Source organism: Solea solea, chromosome 11 (assembly GCF_958295425.1).
Source record: "Solea solea chromosome 11, fSolSol10.1, whole genome shotgun sequence".
Taxonomy (NCBI): domain Eukaryota; kingdom Metazoa; phylum Chordata; class Actinopteri; order Pleuronectiformes; family Soleidae; genus Solea; species Solea solea.
In genome coordinates, this window is record NC_081144.1 from 26,731,832 (window position 1) to 26,757,809 (window position 25,978).

Consider the following 25,978-nt stretch of genomic DNA (forward strand, 5'->3'; position numbering starts at 1 on the left):
TGGGGTCTACACCATGCGCTCACTTCACATTCCGATATTCAGAATCGTCCAATATGGATATTAATCCAATACAAATTTATATTTTGATGTTTATTAAGTTTAACCTAGCCATAACTGCCAAAACAAAATGCTCTGCTTTTTACTGTCTGTGCCTAGTGATGCATTTTTGTCATATTTAGGGTTGACAGATTGTATCGGATTTTATTTTTCATTTTTTTTACTTACCAATCCATTCCTACTTTTAAGTCTTTATTTCGTATTTATATAACCACTGAACATGAATGGTTTTTGGATGAAGATCATTTTCATGTGAAAGGAGACAATTTCCCCTTTAAAACTACTTTTTTTAAGAAAAACAAATCAGTATAAACAGTAAAAAAGATAAAGGGAGGTGGAAAAAAGAGACTTTCTTCAAAGAAACTGAATAATGACAGAATAAGAGAGACAGGGAACAATGAAAGCGAGGGAGCAAGTCACAGAGGTGACAGAAGCAAAGGAAGGAGGACAATTTGAAACGAGCGACATCAGAGAGGAAGACTAAAGCGGTCGAGCGGGAACGAGTGTTAATGGGGACGACAGGCGGAAGAAGAGCGGCGGTGAACAGGAGGACGCGCGGAGCGGCGAAGGTGGAGAAAATAAAATGATCAGGAAAAAGGAAGGACATGTTGAGGGAATATGATAATAGTGAGGGGGAGGAAAACGGGGGAAGTGAAGGAAAGGGTTGATGGATGGGAGTTAAAGGGAGGTAAGAGAAGGAGCAGGAGACAGAGGGGACGTGTGAATTGATATGATCTGTGGGGAGCAAATCAAAGCAGCCGCAGGAAGTCTTTTAGTGTGTGTGTGTGTGTGTTCTTGTATGTGTTGCCTCTTCAGGACCTTTCCTGGCATAAACACTGACCTTGTATGGATCAGTAGTCCTCATGGAGACCAAAACCTGCTCCTCATGAGGCAGAACCTCATTTCTGAGGACCTGGTTATAGTTAAAGACTAAGATTTGAATTGTGGTTATGGTTAAGTTAAGGGAAAAGGCTTTATTTGGTCCTCAGAAGAGTAGCTGCACAAACCTGTGTGTGTGTGTGTGTGATCTTCAGATACATCTGTGTGTCTTCATAAAACATGAGACAGGAGCCGCGGCCCACTTTACTTTGAAAAGAACGACCGTCGGCACTCTGACTTTGTTCTTTACACACACACACACACACACACACACACCCATATCATTAGGGGACTTGCTGTGATGTGGGTCTCCATGGAAACGGGCAACAATTTAGCGCTGGCATGTATAATGACAGAGAGTGTTGCACCTGAGATGGAGAGAGCGAAAAAAAGGTCAGTGCAGCAGAACACAAACAAATGTTGGTGAGATTGAACATATGGTGGTTTTTCGATCAGTCATCAGTGAAATGTCTTGTCATTTCATCACTGTCCTCTTGGAATGAATAACCTGCATTTACAGGAAAACAAATCATTGTCTTGTTGCTTTAAGAACAATAATCAAACCTTCATCAGAGGTAACATGAAGCTGTGCTAAACACCCAGGTTTGTGAGTGTTTAGTGTATGGATGTGTATAAGTATGATGTACTATATCCTCATATATTTAATGAACCCATTCATTTCACACAGTTATGAGTGTAAAATGCTCCTGTGTTGAGACAAATCATTGTTAAAAGTCCCAGAGAGAGCTGTGGTCATTCTTAGAAATGTCCAATTTGCCTAATCCCCATATTGCATGTATATACATGTACTATATATACTATATAATATACAGTATATATGAACAAATTAATAGAATAACTAATATTCAACAGAGCTCAACTATCCCTTTATATGTCCTTTTTACGTTGGATAAAACAGATTTTCAGACACAAAATCTGTTTTATCCAATTTAATAATTGACTTACATATTATACCCTATTTCCCCAATTAAAATAGTTCCCTGGTGTCCTAATGAACATGTCAGTGACATGCTTTGGTCAAAATACCATAAGGATGAAGCATCATAGCAGTTCAATAACCCTGCTAAACCCGCCCTTTTCAGAACGCTCCGTTTTGTGCGTGGTCCCTTTATATGCAAATGAGATGCGGAAAACAGTGAGAGTGCCGTCACAGGAAGAGACGTCCGACACAAGGATCGAGCCGAACACTGCCGAACTGTAAATCAGTTAAAAACACTTAGGGACAGCACCGCTGATCGCCACCGCTGATTGCCAGCGGCGCGCGGCGAGCTGAATAAACTGCCGCTGTATGTGACTGTATCAGACTGAGTCGGTGCTCCGGAGACCTCGCCACCGCTGATCGCCAGCGGCGAGCTGCATAAACTGCCGCTGTATGTGACTGTTACAGACCGGTGACTGTATGCAGTTTAGGCAGCTCGCCGCTGGCGATCAGTGGTGCTTAACTGATTTTCACAGAGGACAGCACCGCTGATCGCTGCATAAACTGCCGCTGTATGTGACTGTATCAGACTGAGTCTGTGCTCCGGTCATGGAGGACGTACTGAACAAATATTTTTAATTAGGACGTGTCAGAATGGTCAGTTATGAGCTCCATTTGACCTTTTCTTAAAAATGTGTGTGTTTGTACGTCGGTGAAATACGGTCGCTGACTAAATACGGCGACCGCTGGCCGCAGTCTGATGCGAAGTGGTGCGAACACACGAACACACGTTTGCTGACTTTATCCGGCACATTAGCTTCATATATAAAATCCTCTGAGGCTGGAAGTTTGTGTAAAACACTGTGCTCCACTGTGCAGCCACCAACAGCACACTTGTCCCTCCGCGTTGACATAATACCGCTCTTCCTCCCTCGCCTGCACTCTCGCAGGGACAAGGTGGAGCTAAGGTGGAGCTCTCAAAGTAAACTTACTTGTGGGTGGTAACATTCGCGGTGAAATGCACATGCTGCCGTCATAAGCGCAGGGAATTCAACATCGAGTGTTTTATCGCCTATACTTACACTAAGGGGGACCACGAAAACATGACTGAGTATTCTTTTTACACATTGGCGACTGGTAGGGCCTCCAGAGTCCCAAATATAAGTATTGAAATGGTTAAAAAGTTGATTTTGCATAATATGTCCCCTTTAAACTAAACCCAATCCTAATCTAACTTGGTTTTAGGATCAGGGTTCAGAAACCTTTTTCCTGTGCTCCATTTTTAACATTAAAATTGAATGTTCTTGCTTATCTCTGTCTTTTTTCTGTATTAAGTTACATTTATAGTGTTTTTATTTTCTATATTTATTACTTTTATTAGCATTTACTATTATTTATAACTACGCAGACTCTTTTTTGTATCCAGACTTTTCTATACTATTCTATTCTTGTCTGTTTCATTGTCATTAGCAAAATTTGCTGTGAAGTTACTTTAAAATTTGTTTTATATTAGACGAAGGAAACGGGGGGCCACCAAATCCCAATCTCACCTAAGGCACCAAAATGCACAGGGCCGACCCTGCCGAGTAATAACATAAAAGTTAAATTAAACATTATAAGTTAAATGAAGATCTGAGATAATACCACTTTTTTGTCAGGGTGAATTTTTGCTTAATTTTCAGATGTTCACAGCATCCTGACATCCTGTCTCACCTCCTGTCTCACCTTCTTTCTCGCAGGTAACGAGCCGTCGCCGCTGGGTTCGGTGGAGAGCTACAACCCCGCGAAACGACGGTGGGAATACGCGGCGCCGATGCCGACGGCGCGCTGCTCCTCCTCACTCCTGCAGACGGCCAGCATGCTCTTTGTGATCGGCGGCGTCGCGCAGGGACCCAGCGACGCCGTGGAAGCCCTCTGCTTCCAGGAGACGGTGTGACACATGCGTGCACACACACATACATGTGGGAATAATGTCCATGTTTGTGAGTTAAACACAGACCAACCAACACACACACACATGTAGATTGGATCCACAGATCTGAGGAGGTCTGAGATACTTTCTCTTGTGTGTGTCCCACCACTCATGGATGTGTCTTGTACACTGGGATGTAAAGAAGGAAGCCTTATTCACATTCAAGCATTTTCACACGGGACCCGTGGAGACCTTCTGCGACAACATAAGGATGTTGAAGCTGTGACTGACTGACAGGAACAGACAACTGTCAGCTTTGCTACTCTGGGGGAATCAGACGGAGACACAAATAAAACCCACACACTGAAGAAATAACACACGCCTTTGAACTGTTTTCATTTTTCAGAATAAAAAGCAGGGTACTATTTTCTGGCTATTAAAGGAACTTAGGGCCATATATGTATTTTCCTCTCTGCTGCGACAGCAAAGCTCGGACACTTTTCTATGACTGGTGGCGTTCTAGGTTTGTGAATGTCTGTTTTGGGTTTTTCCTCCTATAGGTGGCAGTGTTGTATCAGTAATCAGTTTGCTTTACATTTACTGTCAGCAACGGCTACCACGGTGTCAACAACAACAAGCGTTTACACCCTTAGACCATATATGAAAAGTGGACTTTTTCCTGTATGATCTTGTTATTTATTTGCTCTTAAAACCCTTTCAAGAAATGTTCTTTTTATCCACACAAAACCTCCTAAAAAGACTCTAATGGTGTTTTTCCATGTACAGTTCCAGCGCGACTCGGTTTGGTATCAGTCACGTTGTTTTTCCAGGACTTCATAGTTCCTCCTGAATGTGGGTGGAGTCCAAAATGTTGTGACATAGTTTTTACGCGACAAACACAAACTAGTGACGAGTAAAGCAGAATTTTTGGCTCTAACTGAATCATTAGAATCAGTCGATTTAAAAAGATTTGTTGACAGAATGGTTCAGTACTTCCTGCGTGACCGGAACACAGTCACTGAACTGAAATACCAGTGAACGGGTTGTGATTCCACGTCACGATCGCCGGCTTTCAGCAGGTCTGTCACTGAATACACCGCTAAATATTGACATTTTAGACATTTCCTTTGCTAAATGTTGGCGATGAATGAATGTTTTCAGGAGTTTTAAGTCTTTTTAACTGATCTACAGTATCGTTCACTGTGTTTCTTGTGTCAGAAATCGTGCTCATTACTCTTCAGTGACGACACTCTCTGATCAGTGGCTCAGCTCGCTGGGAACATCGTCAGAGCAAAAAAAAAAAAAACCCAAGGTACTACCACTGATGGAAAAGCATAAACAAATCCACTAGAGTCGAGCGAGAACTGTACAGTGGAAAAGTGACATTAGTCATTCTTCTTCATGTCTTTGAATTTCTGTTTCAAAAAAGCGACACAGCCAAACCATCAAAATGGCTGTTTGTTTTTAAACTTGAAGACCATGTCCACTTTTTATATTTGTTCACACAATGTGCAGCTTCTAAATGCATTCTTACCAACAAGTGAAATATTCCACCTTCTTCTAAAACGAATAAGACCGTCTGTCAGACGTGTGAAACGCTGCCCTCCACACTCCAAAGCTCTCATGTTGGCCACAGTCACTGTGTTTCCGTCTTTATTTGCAGTTACAGAAGTTAATAACACACACAGACAGATTCACTGCTGGTTCTGCAGCTCGTGGACTGAATGCAGATGTGCTGGGAAAAGCGTCACCTGCTGCACTGAAGCGAGCCCACAGATAAATAATCTGAACGTAACCTGCTTGACAGATTATATTATATTCCCCTTGAGGTTTATGATTGATTAGCAGCACATTGTGTTTCGTTACAGACGACAGATGGAATGTGGCTGTTGTGGATGATAATGTGAGACGTCTAAAAACACCACAGAATCAATTAGATTCTCATTTTTATTATTATGCTAATATTGATTCAGTGTTCAGGGAATCTCATCTTTTTTTTGCTTAAATTATTGAGGAGATCGAGTACGTCCAGGAGGTGACAGTAACATATATCACAAGGTTAGCTGTTATAATCTGTAGTTATTTGTTTTTCTTATTATTATTACTTCCAAGTGAAATTGAAGAAATGATTCCTCTTATTAGGGTCCGAGTACCAGGTGAATTGCTGTTTTGAGGGTTTTCCTGTACCCTAAAACTCATGGATTTCTATGACCACATCAATCCTGGTGAAAATTGTATGTGTGAAAGTCCAGTTCGGTGAAAAAACGTGGAAAATTGGAAGTGGGAGGGGCTAACAAAAATGGAAAAACGCTTTCATCAGGTGATTTTTTTTTCAATGTTTCACGTACATGAATGAATGTTGGTACACATGATAATCATGTCAGGACGGTCCAAAGACTTTGCCGTAAGTCCCACAGTCCCAACTTGGTACGCATGTTTATTAGGTCGGGACAGTCAAAAAACTAGATGAGGACAAATGGTCTAAACCCAACAGGAAGGGTTAGGGTTATCTTGGATTGAACGACGACTCATTTTATTTATTGTACATATATTGTTTTTGTGTTTGAACGTGAACCAAAAGTTGCCTCGTCCTCCATCCTAAACCAGGCAGACATTAGTTGTGAATGTACTGCCAAAAAAAAATGAAAGAAAAGAAAATAACTTTAATATTTTGTTAATGTTTTGTCACATAAGCTCTATATTGTTTTAATATTCTTAAACTGGTTTAAATGTTCTAGTTTTATGAAAAAGAAAATCTCCCTGTGGGTAAAAATAGAATTAGCCCCTTTTTTGTCTTTACTTAGTATTTTCATATTTATTTATATCTATCTATTTTTATATTCATATATATTTGCAGTTTTGCAGGAAACTCTTTCTAGAAACAAATATCTAACGTTGTCAGCTGTTACAGTTTACTTTAAAACTTTAATTACCTTTAATTTTTAACAAGTCAAATTCACTGTCACACATCGGTGAGTGTGCAAATATAAGAAATTCTAAGTTACAAATTCTTAAAGTCAGTTTCCTCATTTTAAGACACATTACATTCAGAAAGTGGCTGTAGATTTACTGTACAAGCTGGTTTGACAGATAATTTTTTCTGAAAACAAGAACATTTAAACCAATTTAAGATTATTTGGCTTATTTCTACAGGGCTGTTTTTACAGTGCATCAGAGTGTTACCGAATTTAGCCGCCATTTTACCACAAAACAGGAAGTAACTTTGCTGCACTCCCTGTTTTCTGCGCACTCTGATAATTCCTTAGCTCCATGCCGATCACATACCCTGGAATAAACAGTACAACAGTATTTACCACCAAAGGAAGCACCACAAAATCATGTTTTTTAGCAACTATTTTAGCACCTGTACAAACTCTCTCAAGTAAAAATCGCAATCAAACAATCACATGGTGTTTCAGTCAGAGATAAATGTGGTGCGGCGAGATGAGCGCTAGTTGTTAGCATGTGGAGTTATTAGCTCGATGGCATAGCTTTATAGCTAGCATAGCGTTCCAATTGTCATGATAAATACAGTTTTCATTGTTGTACAACTACAAAACTACAAAATATTTTTTTTAATCTGACTAATCAAGTAATCAAAAAAGAAAGTGATTTAAAAATGATTTAAAGGATGCTACGTCCACAGGAAAAAGACAAAAGTGTTGAGCATGTGCGGAGTGGAGGGAGATAACGAGCCTCTAGCACACACACCTCATCTTTTCTGTCTTGCTCCAACTCCTGTCCGTTTTTTGTTTGGTCTGCACCACCAGGACAGACTCTTGTTAGCACAGAGTCACACAGAGTCACACAGAGTCACAGGGAGCAGCTGTGGATGAGATGCCGGCAGACACCTGGTTATTTCTGGTGTGTGGTGTTGTTCTGTCTGCACATCATTGACTGTGGTGGTTCTTGCTCGTCACATACTCAGTGTGCCGCACACATGCAGACGTACACGCACATTAAGCTGGAGACTCGCTCACATGTGCATGTGCACACATGCTACAGTAGATGTGGCGACAACCAGAGAATAAAAATCATTATAGTCGCTCTGTGGACATGGACCCACTGATTATAGCCTTCTTCATGTGGCCGCAGTTTGTTTGTGTGTGTGTTAACGTGTGTAGTGTTGTTCACCCTGACATTATTTATTATTATTAGTAGTATTATTATTATTAGCTTTAGGTTTTGTTCATGATTAAAGGTTCAGTACGTAAGAATTGGTGACGTCTAATGGTGAGACTACAGATTGCAAAAAAAAAGACTCCTCCTCTGCTCAACCATCCAAGTGTTTCAGGGAACTATGGTGGCCTTCACATACCAGAAAGGATGTTGTTTTTCACAAGTAACACACTCTAGGTCTCAAACCCGCGGCCCGTGGGCCACTTGCAGCTCCCCAATCAATTTCATGCGGCCCCTACATTTAATATCATGTTCCTTCCAAAATGATTGCATTTTTTACGTTGCCGAAAAATTGGCACGCAAACCAGAATTGCTGAAAATCCTTGTAAAATATGGGTTATATGTGCTGTAAAAGTGGTGTAAAATGGCTCTGTAGCCCCCCCCCAAAGAATGAAACCCGTTAGGACAAAGCAGAAGCTAAGTTGCACCAAATTTCACAAAACTTTTTGGAAACACGCCACAGCCCCTCAACTCAACAAGAAGTCGGCCAATTTGTACTAAAGATGAAAAGTTTATATAAAAATAAATGTCATGTATTTTCAAAATATGGAGATACTCATCATCTCAACATAATACATATTCATTTGTAATATTTGATACTTCTTGTCCCCACTATAATATTTTGCTTTTGTGACATAGTATATCCTATACTATGTGGTGTATGTGACATTTTCAACACCTTGGTATAATAAAGGTAAAGTATGACGTCAAAAATCTCAAAAAATGTCTTTGTTTTGTTTGACATCACAGTGTGTAGAGCTGAAATATATGTGACATTTAAAAGCTTAAAAAACATTAAGCATAAAATGTTTAAATAAATTCATGTGAGCTAATGTTAGTGTTTTAATGCACATTAGTTCATTTTATATTCAGTGCAAACTATCTGAAGGTTGCACACGTGTCTGAGCAGGTAGCTCAGTTGGATAAATCCTGAGATAGTGGGTTCACTTCTTGAAATACTCTGAGAATTTTAAAAACTCTGACCAAGTTGAGGAACTTAAGAACACGAAGAAATTCCACATGAGATCATCAGCACAGGGCTACACGGTTGGTGTAGCAGTTAGCACCTTTGCCTTTGCAGCAAGAAGGCCCGGGTTTGAACCCCGGTTGGAGTAAGGGACTTCCTGCATTGGAGTTTGCATCTTCTCCCCATGTGTGCGTAGGTTTTCTCCCACGGTCCGAAAACATGAAATATGGAGATTAGGTAAATTGGCCATAGGTGAGAATGTAATGTATTTTTTGTTGTTTGTCTCTATGTGGCCCTGCGATGGACTGTCCAGGGTGTACTCCACCTATCGACCTATGTCAGCTGAGATTGGCACAGCACCCCCTCGACCCCCCACTGATGATGGATAGATCATCAGGACAAACTTCACTCTCTGCTGAGGTTGTGAGTTCAAAACTTACAATGAAGTGCTTAAAGTACTGCACAATTTTAAAATTTCAGACCAAAAACCAAAGTTAAAAATACCAAGAAAATGTTCAAAAGAAGCTCAGTAAGAAAAGCTTGTGCTGTGATTATAAGGCTTGTATGTCCGAGGTTGTGAGTTCAAGTTTTATCTATGAGGTAAACATTCAAAAAAATCTTAGTACAGTAACATGTCCAAAATGAGACAAAAATGTCATAGTATAGCAAGACGTCCAAAATGAGAGATTGAAAGGAGACAAAAAGTCCCATATGTATCAGGAATTGATGACGTTGTTCACAACCAGATGGTTACCCAGTCCACAAGGGTTTGGCATTTGTTTATTGTAAATTTGACCACCAGTTTCGAACCAAAACTACCAACATATGGACTAGGACGATCCCGGGCTGATGACCCTTCTTGACGCCCATGACACATTCAAGGCCTGTGTTTTTGTGTCTGCCGACTGTAGATCGCCTGAATTTAGAAAAATAAAGTCCACAGACTCAGGGAGTATGTGAAAAAGCTGCTGAATTTACACACTTTTCACTTTTATGACTCCCCGCCGAGTTGAGAGCTATGTATTATTTCTGACAATGAAAGAGCTGAGGTGTTTTTCCTTCTTTATTTATTTTATGTGTTTGTTTTAATGCAGGAAAAAATATCAACAGTGTTTCCGGGGAACAGAGAACAGTGTCAGAGCCTGCGGGTAAAACTGTGTTCCTCTAACATCCAGCGTTCTTTGTTCTTTTCTTCATTGTTATTGACGGAGTGATCGGGATTTGATTTTCATTGTTGGTTTTTCGTTATTATTTTTCCCTCTAGTTGTTTGTGGGTGGAGATGATGATTTAAATGTTCTGAAGGTGATAAGAACGAGAGACAAGTAAACACTTATAAAATGACCTGTGTAGGGAGGAGTTTAACAGACTCTTATTTATGTTTAAATCTCTATAGTAACTGTAAACATAGATGTATGTGTGATCCCTGTCAGCCAAACAGCAGAACCCTAAAGGTCCAGTGTGTAAGAATTAGTGCCATCTACTGGTGAGACAGCATAGTGTAACAAGCTGAGGTCCCTGAACACCAGAGGCCTCAAACTCTGCTTAATATCAAGTTAAAATGAGTTATTTCATGGTGTCTAAAACAAAGTGAAATGCTCCTGCATTCAAAAAGAACGTTTATAGAAGTTCATGCCATGACTTTATGTACATAATGACGTCTTTATTAAAAGCCGACCTCAGTCCAAAATGAACAAATTCACAAAACTGGATTAAAGGAACAGTTTGACATAATAAGTGAGCAGTAAACGTGAAGTCACAGCGAGCAGGAAGCGACAAAGAAGAAGAAAGTGTGAAGCTGCTGGTGGTTTTGGTTTGTAATTATTCCTCAGCAAACAACACAGAGAGACACAATGACTGTTCGAATCAGTGCTACCAAAACTGAGGTTACCACGGCAACTACAGCTAAAACACAGCAGCGCAGGAGATGGATTTAGATGAACTGACAAAAGGTCAAAAAGAGTAACTCAAGAATAAGGTAAAGAGATCATTTCCAAGTTTTGGCTCCAAATGTAGAAACTTTTTAATAATGTGCTGGAAACATTCATACTTCACTCACTCACACATCCATACTTCTGAACCATCAATGAGACTAACCCTTACCAAATCAAATTATTTTTCTATATTGTATGATGACACAATTTTAAAAACAGGAGAGACTTTATTCAGATGATTAAAATAATCCACTTACCTGAGTGCGTTCATGTCACACTAGTGTTGTATGTGAAACAGTTTCCTGTGTTAGTGACGATGGTTTTCAGACCTAAGTCCTGGCTGTGAGTCCAGTGAGTCCAGTGCCGTAGTTCAGTGCCTACAGGACGTGTGAGGTCGTGTCTCGACTATGAATCCTGTTCTATAATAAAAATATTTTGACTTGTTGTCAGATTCATTTTGTCCCATGTTGCCTTTTTTTCTGACTCCTCGGAAAAACACACAAAACACACAAAACACGGTCACAAACCTGCACTTCATATTATCATCCACTCCAGGAGATCCAGGAGAACTTTCTGGATCTGGCTAGAACTTTACCTGCTTATAGCTGTTACCATTTTACAAAAAACACCACAAAATTCATCCTGATCTGTTAAGATATTCCCGAGATAGAAACACATCTGAACTTAAATCCATAATTTGGTTCAGATCTGGGTGGCTCTTTGTCTGATATCTGATCCTCTACACACACACTACATTTGTGTAGTGTGTACATACCTCCCGCTGAGACCCAACCATCCGAGAAGCCTGGTTGCTGTTTCAGACTGTCTCAAAGATGTGAACCGCTGGATGACCCACAACTTTCTGACATTGACATTTTTCGGTTCCTTTCTTCGTTGTACGGCAGGTATGTAAATATGTCCAAAAATGCTTCTAGCCTACTTATCATTCCGCTATCACCATGTAGAAAATGTTTAAGATACGTGGTATGAAAGTTGTGATTTATGAGATGTTATGTGACGAGTTAGCTAGTACATTTAGCCAAGCTAATGCTAACGGCCGAAGCTACTTGTTTACTATGTACAGCTTTGATATCCAGCTTCCTGTCGCACATGTTGAATACAGAGTTTAATGTGAAGGGTCAGTTCGTATCCTTTTAACCTGAGTTCTAACTGTATCATTGATTTATTGCAGTTCATTTATTTTGTGTTGTATTAATTGTGATCAGTTGTCACAGTATAAATATTTCTTGTGTCAAGGAAAGTAAAAGACTTACTTTATTGCACATGTGTATTAAAGGTTAGAGTATGTTGGGAAATTGTACTCACCTCAGAATAAATCTGTGTACTGGAGTATTTTTCTGTTATTTTCTTGGTTGTACGGCAGTACTACAGCTTGTTTGCTGCTGGCCCAGGTTCCCCTAGGCTTGAGGCTGGTAACATCACCTTGACCCAGAATCACCTTCACCCCTCACATCAACACAGTTGTACAGTCTTGATTCCTCCACATCAGAACCAACTCAAATATCTAACATATTCTATCACAGCCTGATTTAAAAATATGAGTCCACGCCCTCATATTCTCCCGCTTAGATTACAGTAACTCCCTTCTAACCGGCATCAACCATAAATCCCTCTCCCGCCTCCAGCTGGTTCAGAACTTAGCAGCCAGGCTTCTCACTGGTTTTAACAGACAACATCACATTACTCCAATTTTGGCTTCACTCCACTGTATGTTTTAGAATTGATTTTAAGATTTTACTGATCACCTTTCAGGCTCATCAAGGCATTTTTGGATAACATTCGCTGCTCTCTGCACCGTTTCTCCACTGGGACAAAGGCGCTGATTTGCCAGCTGGAATTACTGTAACAACCGCACAAAGTGCTAGTTCTTAACTTCCAGAAACCGTTAGAAATTTTTCCGACAGCACACACCATCGTGTAGTTACAGTAACGTAAGGAGCGTGTGCCCAAATGTATTGCAGAGGATGCGCTCGGTGTGAAAAGGTTAAGGCGCTCTGAAGTAAACAGTCCCTGGCTGAAGAAGAGGGAGCTTATGGCGGGATAACGGTGGAGAAAGCTACGTTAAGAGATGCTCCATCCTCGTTTAATACATAAACTTTATGACCTTTGGTCAGATTACATCACATGTCATTTAGCAGTCAAATATACTTACAAGGGAACTGAATCGAACCGAGTTGAACTTGTGGCCATGATGTCTCTGCCCACAGGGTTCAGGTCTTAACCACTGAGCTACTCCACACCGTGTTAGAGAAGTAAGTAGAGAAAGCCTGCACTTTTAACTTCTCACGTTAACGTCTTTGTTTTCTTCAGTTAGACAAATATCGTGATGTATCGCTTATATAACTGTCTTGCGATATATTGATTATCCCATAATCGCTGTATCGGGATATTATTGGTATTGTGGACCATGTATCGAGCATCGTATTCTGCATTACTTCATTAAAAAGACATATTTGACATATTTTAGCATTTATGACTGCATCTACTTCAGTTACAGTAAAGAAACCAGGTTCTGTTGACATGCCCGTCTGTCTCTTACAGCGGTAATTTGTGTTTTTATTTTTTCTACAGTTTTAACAGCACATTGACACATTGTCACTGTGAAGCAGCTTGAGACGTGGACACGTGCACTTGGGGGAAAACATGGCAGCAGGGACACGAGGAAACAGAGATTTTAATCACCATGAGACAGACTCTTCTGACTGGAGACGGAAGTTTGTTGCCCTCCCACGCCAAACTCCACAGAGAAAAATCACACTTTATTTCAGCTAACAGGGACACGGGAGCTGCTGGTCTACAGCTGCCTCATTGAGTAACTCTGTGTCACTTTGGTAAATCCTGAACTCTGAAGAATTTAAGAGTGCGGATTCACAACATAACACATTTAAAGTTACTGATGGAGGCAGCAGTGGATCAACAACTCCTGTGCGCTGTGATGTTAAGATCGAGGTTTCCACAGTGACTCAGCTAGATAAAGCAGCAAATATAGTTTTACAGCAGCGCTTCAAACAGTCAGAACTACGGCTTTAAGAGGTTCATGTGGAGCTGTCATGAGGAAAATGTCACCTGATCCATTATAGATGAAGTCGACATCAAAACCCACTTCAAACGCCGCACATGGATGACGAGAGGGAGGGAAAAACACATCTCAGTGTCTTCTTCTTCTCCTTCTCCTCAGCTGCTTCTCCAGATGAATCTCATGGACTTTAGTTTGTCTCACATGAGGTGTCAAATTAAAGAAGAGCCACATGGAGTTAACATTCTCGCCACGTTTTCCCACATCTTGTCTCTCTTTAAGGATATCTTTCCTTTTAATCAACAGCTCTACAGTAAATCTGATCAATCTATCCTTATTATTAAGAGCTTGTGTACACCTAAATGGAGATGCATGTTCTCCCCGTGTGTGCGTGGGTGTTCTCCAGCTTCCTCCCACAGTCCAAAAACATTCAATATGGGGATTAGGTCAATTGGACACCCTAAATTGACCGTGACAGTGAATGGTTGTTTGTCTCTATGTGTGTGGCCCTGCGATAGACTGGCAAACTGTCCAGGGTGTACCCCGCCTATCGCCTGATGTAGCTGAGATTGGCACAGCAACCATCTGGTGGAGGGTAAAGGGGTAGATGATGACTGATGACAGTTATTAAACAAGCTTCTTAAAAAAAAGCCTACACCCTTGACACAGATGTTTCATAGCAAATTACGTATCTAATCTTCCCTTTATTTCTGAAATGCTAGAAAAGGCAGTTGCAAATCAATAATGTGGATATATGCGAAGAAACAACCTAGAAACAGCAGTGGTGAAAGTCACCTATGTCTTTCTCGTGTCCTCGGAGAACAGATGAGTCTCTTTACAGTCTATTTATGTGATGGGTTCCAACTTGTCCATGCTACTGATCATCTATAAATGCAAAGAATGTTTTGCTTGTTAATCACATATCTGTTGAACAGTTTGCTTGACAGGATTCAAACTTGGCAGATGATTTACTAAGAGCACCAGTGTGTTCAGTGCTGGCTTTGATGTTGATTGGATAAGAAATGCAAGAGATATTGGTGGAAATGTGGCAGTATCGCAAAAACACACAATCCCACTAACACAAAAATACAAATGATGTACTGCACTAAAGCTAGTTCCCATAGTTAAATGTGGAGTTCCACAGGGCTCTGTGCTGGGACCGATACACTTTACCATATACATGCTTCCTTTTAGCATTTTTTTTTCATATTTAACCTTTATTTATACAGGAAGTTTCATTGAGACACAATGTCTCATTCTCAAGAGAGACATGTCTCAGACAAACAGACAAAATAACAAACAACCATTAGAAACAAATCAGGTGGCTAAAATTCTGGAATTTATCAAAGACATTTAGTCATTTTTTAACTTTTTATACAAATTAAAATGAGGTTATTGTTCTCTGGTTTTGTAGCGGGAACAGGGTTTTGACTATTTTTGACAAAAGATTTGAATATTTGCAAAAGAAAGACGACGGTAATATTAACATTTTGTGTTTTCTTTCATGAAAACAATTTTAAAATGCACTTTACAAATGCTAAACAGTTGGAGAGAGACCCAGTCAGTGACAGCGAGAGAGGATGAAAATGAAACTCACAAGAACAAGCAGCAAAGCAACAATTACACAGATTAACCGTCATGCAGCTGGCAAAGTGTGATGCTCTGCAAATTGCAGGAAATGTCAGCAGCTCCGCGCGGCGTTTGTTAGGTGGTAAAGTGAGGAGGTGCATAGATTATTAATGATCTTTTTTTTTTTTTAGTCAAAGATTAATGATGATTCGATCACCTCGTTTACCCGGCTCGTCGTCCCCGGTGTCTGCTCCGACACCGCTTCATAATTAGAATTATTCCAATTATGTCATGTAATGGCAATGACAAACGTGTTTTTGGAAGGAGGCTTATTTAGATCTCAGCACGGCCGACTGGGGATGATTCATGCCGAGAAATAGCGGAACTCAAGTTGGATATCAGTGTCACATTAAGCAGGTCTCTAATATCTTTTGTTTATGGGACAATCACGCACACGCACACACACACACACACACAATGACTTTGTTCACTGTCTGGCTACTGCTCACCTTATTATTTTCACACTGGCAGTGGAGAAACAGGAGACGTACAACAGGAAATCATGAGTCTGGGTCTGATGCACATTCTGGCAGAGGGACTGGAACTCTCCCATCCGTGTTATTATTCTTTGCCTGCAACCTGTGGTTTCATGAATCTATTTGTAACATCTCTGTGGTTCAAAGAGTTGCAGGCTCCGTGCGTGGCGTGAGCTCATGTTAGCAGCAAACGGCAGCACACACACAGATAATCACACGGATACCGGCGCCAGAAACCACCCTGGTACACATCGATATGACTCAATCTACTTTTTTATGCTTTATAAAAAGGTTCCAAAATGTGTTTTTGCACTGATGTGTGAATAGATTGAGGTTTTTAGAGACACTGACATTTACCGGCTCGTCCTCTTGTTCCTGGAAACCAGACACACTCGCTGCCCCTAGGGACAAAAAAGACAAGATACCAATAAACAAAAGCATCAAAGATTAATATCAGCTTAAGTCTGTGAAGTTTGAATAATAACTGTGCTGCTTCTTCTTGCTGGAAGAAAAAAAAAAGGGGTTTGTAAACTCCCACCGTTTCTCCCACACCAAAGCCCATAGAGAAAATCAACATTTTTAGCTCACAGGGACACAGGAGCAGCCAGTCTACAGTCAGGTGAATCTGAACAAAGTATTTCAACCACCAAAGTCACTAAATAACACATGTGAGGTGACTGATTGAGGCAGCGGTGCCCCTTTACTTTCAGTGTCAGGTTGTTAAAATTCAGGAATTTTATCAAATGCATGAAGTGTATTTTAACTTCTTATGTGTGTAAAACATGTCTGTAAAAACACTTCAAACCTGGGATTAAATGAGGGTTCTTGTTTTTTTTTGACCTAATGGAACAGGACGTAAGAAATCCTGGCTGCAAATACATGATAGTCGCTGGAGAGTGTGTTTACACTAATGTACACACACACACACACACACACACACATGCACTGGAGTCCACTGATGTATCACATACAGCAGCTCCGTATCTGGACCATCTTGAAGCTGCAGGTGCAAGAGAGGATGTTTTTCTCTGCTGTAAACATGGAGCCTGTTCACTGTTAGAATATGAGAGTACAACCTCATCTAATTTATAATAAATAATAATAGATTTTATTCATGTATGGCTTTTAAAGTGGTGCTCAAAGACAAGATAAAATCAAACACAAGGAAATACACACTCACAGTCTCATCGTCTGACAAATGAAGAAGTGAATCATTTGTTCTGTTTCCACGTGAACACACAGCAACAAAGGTCCATCTAAATATGAATGACTTCATCCTTTCATATTGATTTCCATGAAAAATCTCATAATAAATAATGACATTTATGACAGTTACACTTTGTCTCCCACTGAAGCTCAAAGACGCTGTCTCTTTCTGCCACCTATTGGTGAAAATTATTATTATGATTATAATTTACTCTTTTGCCACCACCAGGAAAAAAAGTTTGACTTCTAGCAAAACACTGTGACTTTTGAATAACATTTTAAACTTAAAATTAAATCAAAACAGAAATTTAAAATTAAATTAAATACCAAAATTCTAAAAAACAAAACTTTTTCCCTTGAAAAAGACCTTAGTTTGATGGCTATGTGTTGGTCAGGTTACTCAACTGTGTTGTGTATTGCTAAACAGGAATGGAGAAGCATTACTACCCTGTCATCCTCAAGTTTTATATAAAAATCTAAATATTATTTCCTAAAGTTAGAAAACCCCATTTTTTCTGTGATTTCTTTAATAACAAATTAGGACCAAATAACATTTATTAAAGGGGGAGGGACAAAATATCTATATGGACATGTACATGTTATAATCACTTATTATATAATAAAATGTAAATACATTTATTATTGTACCCCACGACAAGCTGGTCATACATTGTCTGCTTAGAATGTATTTAATAAAGCAATGATTACAACCGAATATTTATTACTATTATAAAAATATTGCCTGCAAATACATTTAGTTTTATATTCTGTGTCTATTCCATCACCTTGCACATTGTTTGGCGGGCCGCATGTAATCGATTGGAGGGCCACATGTGGCCCCCGGGCCACCAGTTTGACACATGTGCGTTAGACAATAAAAGGCGCTGTTCTCAGATATACACACAAACACAGTAAGAAAGTAGCAACATAAACTCTTTGGTAAACTTATTGACTTTGTTTTTATGGGAAACGTCTTTAACAATTTTCTGCAAAAAATCCGGAACTCGAAGAGAAGCGCAAGAAGCGGAACTGTCCCAGTCAAGCGCTGTTTCTATCCGGAAGGTTTTACATGCTGCACAGCCTTGACAAAACGATATTCCAACGCTGAGAAACTTCAACAAATCTGCACAGAAGGTAGAGTTTGCGGGAGGAGACGCTGACTTAGCACCATTTTCACGTAAATACACGTTAAGGTAGAGTTTACGGGAGGAGACGCTGAATTAGCACCATTTTCACACAAATACACGTTATAAATACACGTTAAGGTAGAGTTTACGGGAGGAGACGCTGAGTTAGCACCATTTTCACACAAATACACGTTATAAATACACGTTAAGGTAGAGTTTACGGGAGGAGACGCTGAGTTAGCACCATTTTCACGTAAATACACGTTATAAATACACGTTAAGGTAGAGTTTACGGGAGGAGACGCTGAGTTAGCACCATTTTCACGTAAATACACGTTATAAATACACGTTAAGGTAGAGTTTACGGGAGGAGACGCTGAGTTAGCACCATTTTCACGTAAATACACGTTATTAACAACTACAAACGATATATTTTCGTTATGTTCTTTCACTCGTGTTTTCAGTGACAGACCACATGACCTTTTAAAGCAACATTATTCTGTTACATTTGGACTAAATCCTCTCCTGAGCATGCCGAACTCTTATATCACAGCTCAAATCCAGGTTTAGTTGTTGTGTTCCTGGTTGGTTCAGTTTAAAGTTTAAGTTTAGTCGTCATTTACAGATCAGACATGGCCAGCAGCAGCAGCAGCAGCAGCAGCGCTGTTAACATGGATCCAGATGTTGCTCTGAGGCTGTTTGAGGAGGGAGCCACCCTGGTGCTGCTGGGTGTCCCTAAGGGCACAGAGCTGGGGATCGACTGCAAGAGTTGGCAGGTGGGTCCTCTCTTCCGGGGAGTAAAGATGATCCCTCCAGGCCTGCACTTCCTACACTACAGCTCTGTGAACTCACCGACATGTGGAAATGAAATCGGCCCAAAGACGGGCGTCTTCCTTAATCTCAAACCCAGAGAGATCCTGTTGGCTAACTGGGACCCCAAAGAGGAAGATCTGGATTTCTCAGCCTCTAAGAACCAAGAGGAGGTGAGTCGCATCCGGGCGACCTTACAAGAGCTGGATCCATACCTGGGTCCTTATCCATATGAGGTGATGAGGAAGTGGGTGTCCCTCACTGACCACCTCAGTGAGGAGCTGGCCAATAAACTGCAGCCTTTGTCTGGCAGAATATGTGCCTACTGTGACGTCATCCCCGAGATTGAGTTCAGACACACCGAAGACAGAGCAGAGCAGCCGGTGAACGACACGGTCTGTCAGAGCATGAAGGAGGGACTGAACAAGCTGCCCAAGATGAAACTGAGGGAGGGGACAGAGTTACGCTTCTCTGTCATCCCCGAGAAGACCTACCCAGCCGGGGCGACACCAGCGGAGATCACCCAGTGCAGTATGGACCTGAGCTATGCTCTGGAGACTGTACTGAAGAACTATGAGCTTCAGCCTCTCCACATTCTAGGTAACTGTAGATTTATGCACCAATATTATATTCAACCCAATAATATGGCGAAAAATGGCCTCAAAAACGTTATGAATGCTGTGCAGTGCAGTACAAGTTTATTTTTTCATCCAAACATTTATTTGACAAAGTTTATTGTCTGGTTTCTTTGTTCCATATAATAAACAAATATTTCAACAGAAAATTTTTAGTTTGTGGACAAAACAAGACATTTGAAAACATTTTCTTTTTGAGGTTTAGGAAACACTGATCAACATTTTGTGGACCGAATAATCAACAGATTAATTGATAATGAATATAATCATTGCAGCCCACACAAGATTTTCCTGTAGTTTTGAAAATATTTGATTCCATGTATTCAGATTCAGCTTAGACACTCAAACAACAGTGAGAGACGTCACTTTTATGTCATCGCGCTGGTAGAATGTTTCTCCGTCTGTTTTCGATGCTTAATGCATGAAAAATAGGCGAGACACCAAAACTTAAAGAAATTTTGACTTTATTTCTATTGAAAATACTAACAGGGCATAACAGGGATGAACAATATTATTATTATACTGCACAATATCAGTATCAGCGGGTATTGCCTGTAAAATGTTAAATACTCCAATGACTGATGACCAAAACAGTCGGCTGAATACGCTGGCTCGCTCTACAGCTAATTTATATAAGTGTAATAAGTATGAAAAGATGTTAATTTCACTACAGAAAAAACATTGATCATTTAACCTCTGCAGTTGGGCACATGGAAAAACTATATATAAAAATATTGGTATTGGTTATCGACCCAAGCACTCCTGATATATCGGATATCAGCAAAAAGACCAATACTGTGTATCCCTAGTATATAACTGCACTGCACACATTGTTATGTTATGTTATTAGCCCCCTAAAAAATCTAAATCAATAATTGGTCATTCAGCATCAGCCATAGAAAAACCACCTCTACTAACCTTAAGTTAATCGTTCATAAATGATTTTAGTGTGTATTTTAATAAAGGGCGGGCCCCAATCCTGCGAGAGTGTGTGTTTTCTGGTGTGTGGGGGCCACCGTAGTTACTGATGCTGAGTGAGGGCAGTCCTCCTTTTGTTGCGATCTGAAGTCTCACCATTAGATGTCACTAATTCCTACACACTGAACCTTTTTAAAGATTTTGTTTTTTTCATTATATTTATTATTTAATATTGAATTGCAGACAAAAATGTAAATTTGAGACAGAAAACAAAAGTGAATGTTTTCCTTTAAGCAATCGTTTATTATTTAACTGAACACAGTTGAATGTAATGTGTGAACATGTGTGTGTGTGTTTGTTTGCTCTCAGGTGAGCTGCAGTTCGCCTTTGTTTGTTTCCTCCTCGGAAACGTGTACGAGGGCTTCGAGCACTGGAAGCGCCTGCTGGCTCTGCTGTGTCGCTCAGAGGAGACCATGGGGAAACGGAAGCAGCTCTTCCTGGACCTCATCACCGTGCTCTACCACCAGCTGGGAGAAATCCCCCCCGACTTCTTTGTGGACATCGTGTCACAGGACAACTTCCTCACCTCCACGCTGCAGGTAGATGCCCCATATTTCACTTTTTCGCTTTTATTATCATGTGTCAACTACAAGAAAAATATCAATTGTAATTGTAATTGTGTCTATGCACGATTAATTTGTCGTGCTTATTTGCTGTTAAATTTAAACAAAACTCATAAAACTCTCATGTCTGACTAACCTACAAAGGTCTGTCTGATTTTCTTCCTTTTGTTACATGATTTTTTCTTGTGTCTTCTGCTGAACTTGTTATATTGTAACTGTGGTGTAACGTGTGCAAAGGTCACAGTCGGGTACGTACCTCAGTCTTGACACCACGGTGCATTTTCAGTAAGGAAAGAAATGCGGTAAATTTATTACCAAGTTTAAATGACTAAACAGACTCAACTGTAAACAGAACGGTGGATAATTACCCTTCATTTCATAAGAATAAGGAAAGACTTATTACAAAATAATTCTACTACAAACAAAAGTTAGAGGTGAATGTGAGTTCAAATAAATAAAAAGTATAATAAGAAAATAAAGATCAGTGATAGTGCAGTGAGTCTCAGCTTGGACTCGAGGCACATATCTTTCTTTGTTAAATATGATTATGCTATGCTAATATTTAAGCAGTTATGAAGCCATAACTGCTTAAATATTAGCTCTCTCTTGTTTCCTTGTCCCGGTGATGTCCACATTTCAAATGAGTGATCATGTTTGATTTCAGTGACGTCACGTTGTCTTTGTCGCGTTCACTCGTCGATCACTGACTGACGCTAACGTTCCATGTCAAACTCGTGCTCGTGTGTCTGACTTGGCGATAGTGTTCCGTTGCCGGGGGAAATGAGAATGAAATGTGATTAAGTCATGCAGAATATGGAAGAGGATGGAAACACATGTTAAAATGATTCGGAAACAAAATAATAGTCATTTAAAAAGCCAGAATTCTGAAAATAACATCTGAGTTTCATCTCAGAATTCTTTTATTTTGCTATTCATTTATTTATTTATGAAATACAGAACAAACTACATAATAGTAATAAAGAGAGCCAGAATTCTGAGATGAATGTCTGACTTTTTCCCCCAGAATTCTTTTTATTTATTGAATTTTTCAAAAAAATTCTGAACAAACAAAAGATTTAACAGAATTCTGAAAATAACCTCAGAACTTTTTTTTGCAGCCGTGCCACATGTCATGCAACCATTGTTTATTTATTATTATTATTGTAGTAATAATAATAATAATAATAATAATAATATATGACACCAGTTTATAAATGTAATAGCAAAAAAAAAGAATAGCTTCAACATGGAAAATGTTATCCCACAGTTCAGCAGCAGCAGCAGCAGCAGCAGCATGACATGCATCAGTATTGTTGTCAAAGCTTTTGTCTGACTGTTGTTCTTCTCCCAGGACTTCTTCCAGTTTGCCAGTGGACCTGGTGTCGACGTGACGCTGCGTAAGCGAGCGGAGAAGTTCAAAGCTCACCTGACCAAGAAGTTTCGCTGGGACTTTGATGCAGACTTGGACGACTGTGCTCCGGTGGTGGTGGAGCTGCCTGAGGATGTCACAATGGACTGAAACTGCCACTAACTACTGGACTTAAGGGTCAAACTGGGTGGATTCAAGCAGAGGAAGTCACTGATGCTGGAGAACTGTAATGGTTGATATCTTCAAGTACATGGAGGAACAAAACCTTTTATTTTTGTTTGTTTTTTTAGCATAAAACAGTCTATACTATATGTGATCACATGATAGACATCTAAGATGTGTTTTAACGTCCACTTGTGATCAGATCTATCAGTATGGATGTGATTGACACCTTAAAGGGACAGTTCAGGCTTTTTGAAGTGTTGCTGTATGAGGTGCTTAGAAATAGCCAGGTGATGCATCATTGTCTTAAGATGGCGTAAATGTCTAAGATCTGTCCCCTGGTCAGCCAAGTTGTCCTGAGCAAGCGTGTGTGTGTGTGTGTGTGTGTGTGTGTGTGCAGTTAGTGTAACAGCAGATTTAACATGTTGACACTTTTCTACGTGTTCTAGTGATGGGCTCCCTCTGGTGTTGTCTGTCTGTCGTTGCTTGATCAGTTTTATGCTCATACTCGTAAGACAAAAAAAAGAGCAGCGAGCGTAACAACTGTAATGACTATGAAGCCTCCTTCATCGTGTCAGGTGACTTAAATGAACTGTAAACCTGTGATCTTTCATTTTTATACTTTAACAGAGAGTCATGTGTAAAAGTATTTTTCTGTCATTTTAAAACCGGAAACAAGTTTCCTGTATTTTCTGGACGTGTTACAATAAAGTGAATGAGAAATAATTATAGCATTGGCAAAACAATAAATCTAATGGTGGCCGAAGACTCTTGCACACTATTGTACATAAACACTCATTTTTCAGCTCACACTATATATTTATTTTTGATGAAAAAGATGAAAACATGAGTAAACTAAACTATTCTATGATTTATTTGATTTCAAGTTTCCTTTAATGAAATAAAGAAAATTTAAAAAACATTGTAAATGATCACTTTTTGTCTTTTTGAAGTTTCATTTATGAAATTCATTCATTCATAGACTATTTTCGATTCAGAACCTAAAATAGTGAATGGATTACTTAATAATCAATCAATCAAGGGTCAAATTATTGCAGGGGATTTGTTGATTCATTGATCATGTAGTGGCTCGTTTGCAGAGGAGCAATCTCTGTCTCCTCCACTAGATGGCATTGATGGGCTGTTTGGAAAGATTCACTGTGTCATGTATCGTCGTCGTATGAACATGAAACTTGTTATTTGGCTTCTCATCTAAAAAGAGAACAAAAGCTTTGCATTGTTTCTGTTTGATGCCACAAAGACTAAATGAATAGATACTTTTTAACATTTCTAACACAGGATTCATACAGCCCTGCTTCTATGATGTTTAACAGGAACAAACATTTCTTGATTCCAAATGATCAAAATCCGTTCATGGAAATGCCAAAAAAAACTGCTCAGTTTCATTATTTTTGCAAACATAAATCAACATTAACAAAAGGAAAACTAGCACAGGTGTTATCTTTACCAAATATAATACATAAGCTTTTATCAGTGTTCATTCAAGTTGTTATTAATTAATATAAATATATGAAATGTTATTTTTAGTGTTAGCAGTACATTAGCGGGAACAGGAAGTAGTCAGACATGTGCAGGTTTTCAATCACAGTCACACGTTTTTACACGCTGAGCCTTAATTAATAGTAGTATTATTATTATTATTATTGTTGTTGTTATAATAAACAGTAATTAAAAATAAAGAAAGGGGGTAAAGGTCAAACATAAAAAACAATTATATAAGTGCTAACAACAGCTTACTTACTCTTTGTTTAAAAGTACATTTAAAATGATTCATCTACAGTTCATGTTAAAAACAGTCATACCAACAGCTAATTTAAGCAATGGACATTGATTATTATTTCTAAATGAGTTTGATAAGTTGCAATGAAGAAATCTCACAATACTTCATGGTTTATCTTGGTGTTTAGTCAGAGTTCGTACACGCTGCACGAGAACACTACAGTACACTTGTTGCACTGTGCTAAACTGAAGTCAGTGGCTCTTATTTTGAAAATCAAGTTGAAACCATGTGGTGCTATGAAAAATTGACTGAGTGAGTGACTGTTGTGTATGAAGAAAATAAAGTTTTACTTTTTAGCTGCACAGTATATAAGTACACGTCACTGCTCGGTAAACTATTAAAACTACAGATCACATAACGTTTTATTTTCTAAGAATAACAACGAAACCTGCTGTGAATTGTTCAGACAGGAAGTAGTCCCACCTCTTCCTCTCTCCCCAGAGCTATGGTGGCCTCACAGACCAGAAAGTATGCACCACTCTTTCCTCCGCAGACGTCCCTGCGAAGCTTTGTCTCCAGAGCACAGGAACACGCAGTGAACACAGATCCACGAGCGCTGACAGCGTCGCTAACTGTCGCTACTTTATGGAACTGAGAATTCTCCGTCATTGACAGATATTTTTCTACCATGATGGAAAAATCAGAGTCTGTCATTTTGACAGATTAAACACAGAGGTTGATCGACTGTAACTTAATACACACAACAGCGTCTGTCGTCAGCCGTGATCCTGCCGGTGTCACAAGGGGACTAGGAAACTGTTTACCCACTAATAATACCATTCTGTATGCGTGTTCCTTTGCTGAGACGTCACGCTGCATCGCTTTCATGGCGTCCCTCCGCTGTCAAAAATGAAAGCATTGAATAAAGTTCTGTGTGTGTAAACTTGAAACCCTGTTGTTGACGGGATTGTTTTTGAAAATGAAATACTATCAGATGGACTACAGTTCATAATCATAAAAGATGACACAGTCAAAAAGTCTAGTGCAACCACTGGTTTTCGATGATGTGATGATTTTTGGATACTTGCTCAATTCAAACAACAACAAATACTCTCAAGAGTTCAGAGACATAAAGTGAACCGAGCAGTCACAGATGTTCACTATCGGATGGTGTTTTTACAGACCTGTCCGTTCCACAGCTGACTGACATTTTTCTTTTTTGTGACAATACATTCATTCATTCATTGGTTACGACTTGGGTGTGAAGAGGATTATAAGCAAAACAGTAATAAACGCTCCAGAAAAGGATCTCCCACCTCACGTGTAACCCCTGTATGAATGGGTATGAAAGAGGTGCTCCACATGTGACACATGTGACT

The 25,978-nt window shown here is 39.6% G+C and overlaps 2 protein-coding genes across 4 annotated transcripts in view; both read left to right on the forward strand.

Annotated features, from left to right (window-relative positions):
* Positions 1-5,177, forward strand: part of LOC131468889 (kelch domain-containing protein 8B-like) — a 109,582-nt gene extending 104,405 nt beyond the window's left edge. The window contains exon 5 of the mRNA XM_058643576.1: positions 3,616-5,177. Coding sequence (XP_058499559.1) covers positions 3,616-3,812 — 197 coding nt within the window. The 3' untranslated portion in view covers positions 3,813-5,177. The remainder of the gene's footprint in view (positions 1-3,615) is intronic.
* A 13,022-nt stretch (positions 5,178-18,199) lies between these two features.
* On the forward strand, positions 18,200-23,634 carry aar2 (AAR2 splicing factor). Of its 3 annotated transcripts, none has more exons than XM_058644240.1 (4): positions 18,200-18,348; positions 18,967-19,751; positions 21,074-21,303; positions 22,679-23,634. In XM_058644240.1, the coding sequence occupies exons 2-4, from the start codon at positions 18,974-18,976 to the stop codon at positions 22,844-22,846; spliced, it is 1,176 nt and encodes a 391-aa protein (XP_058500223.1). In that variant the 5' UTR covers positions 18,200-18,348; positions 18,967-18,973; the 3' UTR covers positions 22,847-23,634. The 3 variants fall into 3 exon arrangements, with proteins under 3 accessions (XP_058500223.1, XP_058500224.1, XP_058500221.1); XM_058644241.1 differs by having other exon boundaries at positions 18,298-18,348; positions 18,408-19,751; XM_058644238.1 differs by having other exon boundaries at positions 18,333-18,348; positions 18,954-19,751.
* Positions 23,635-25,978: the final 2,344 nt, after the last annotated feature.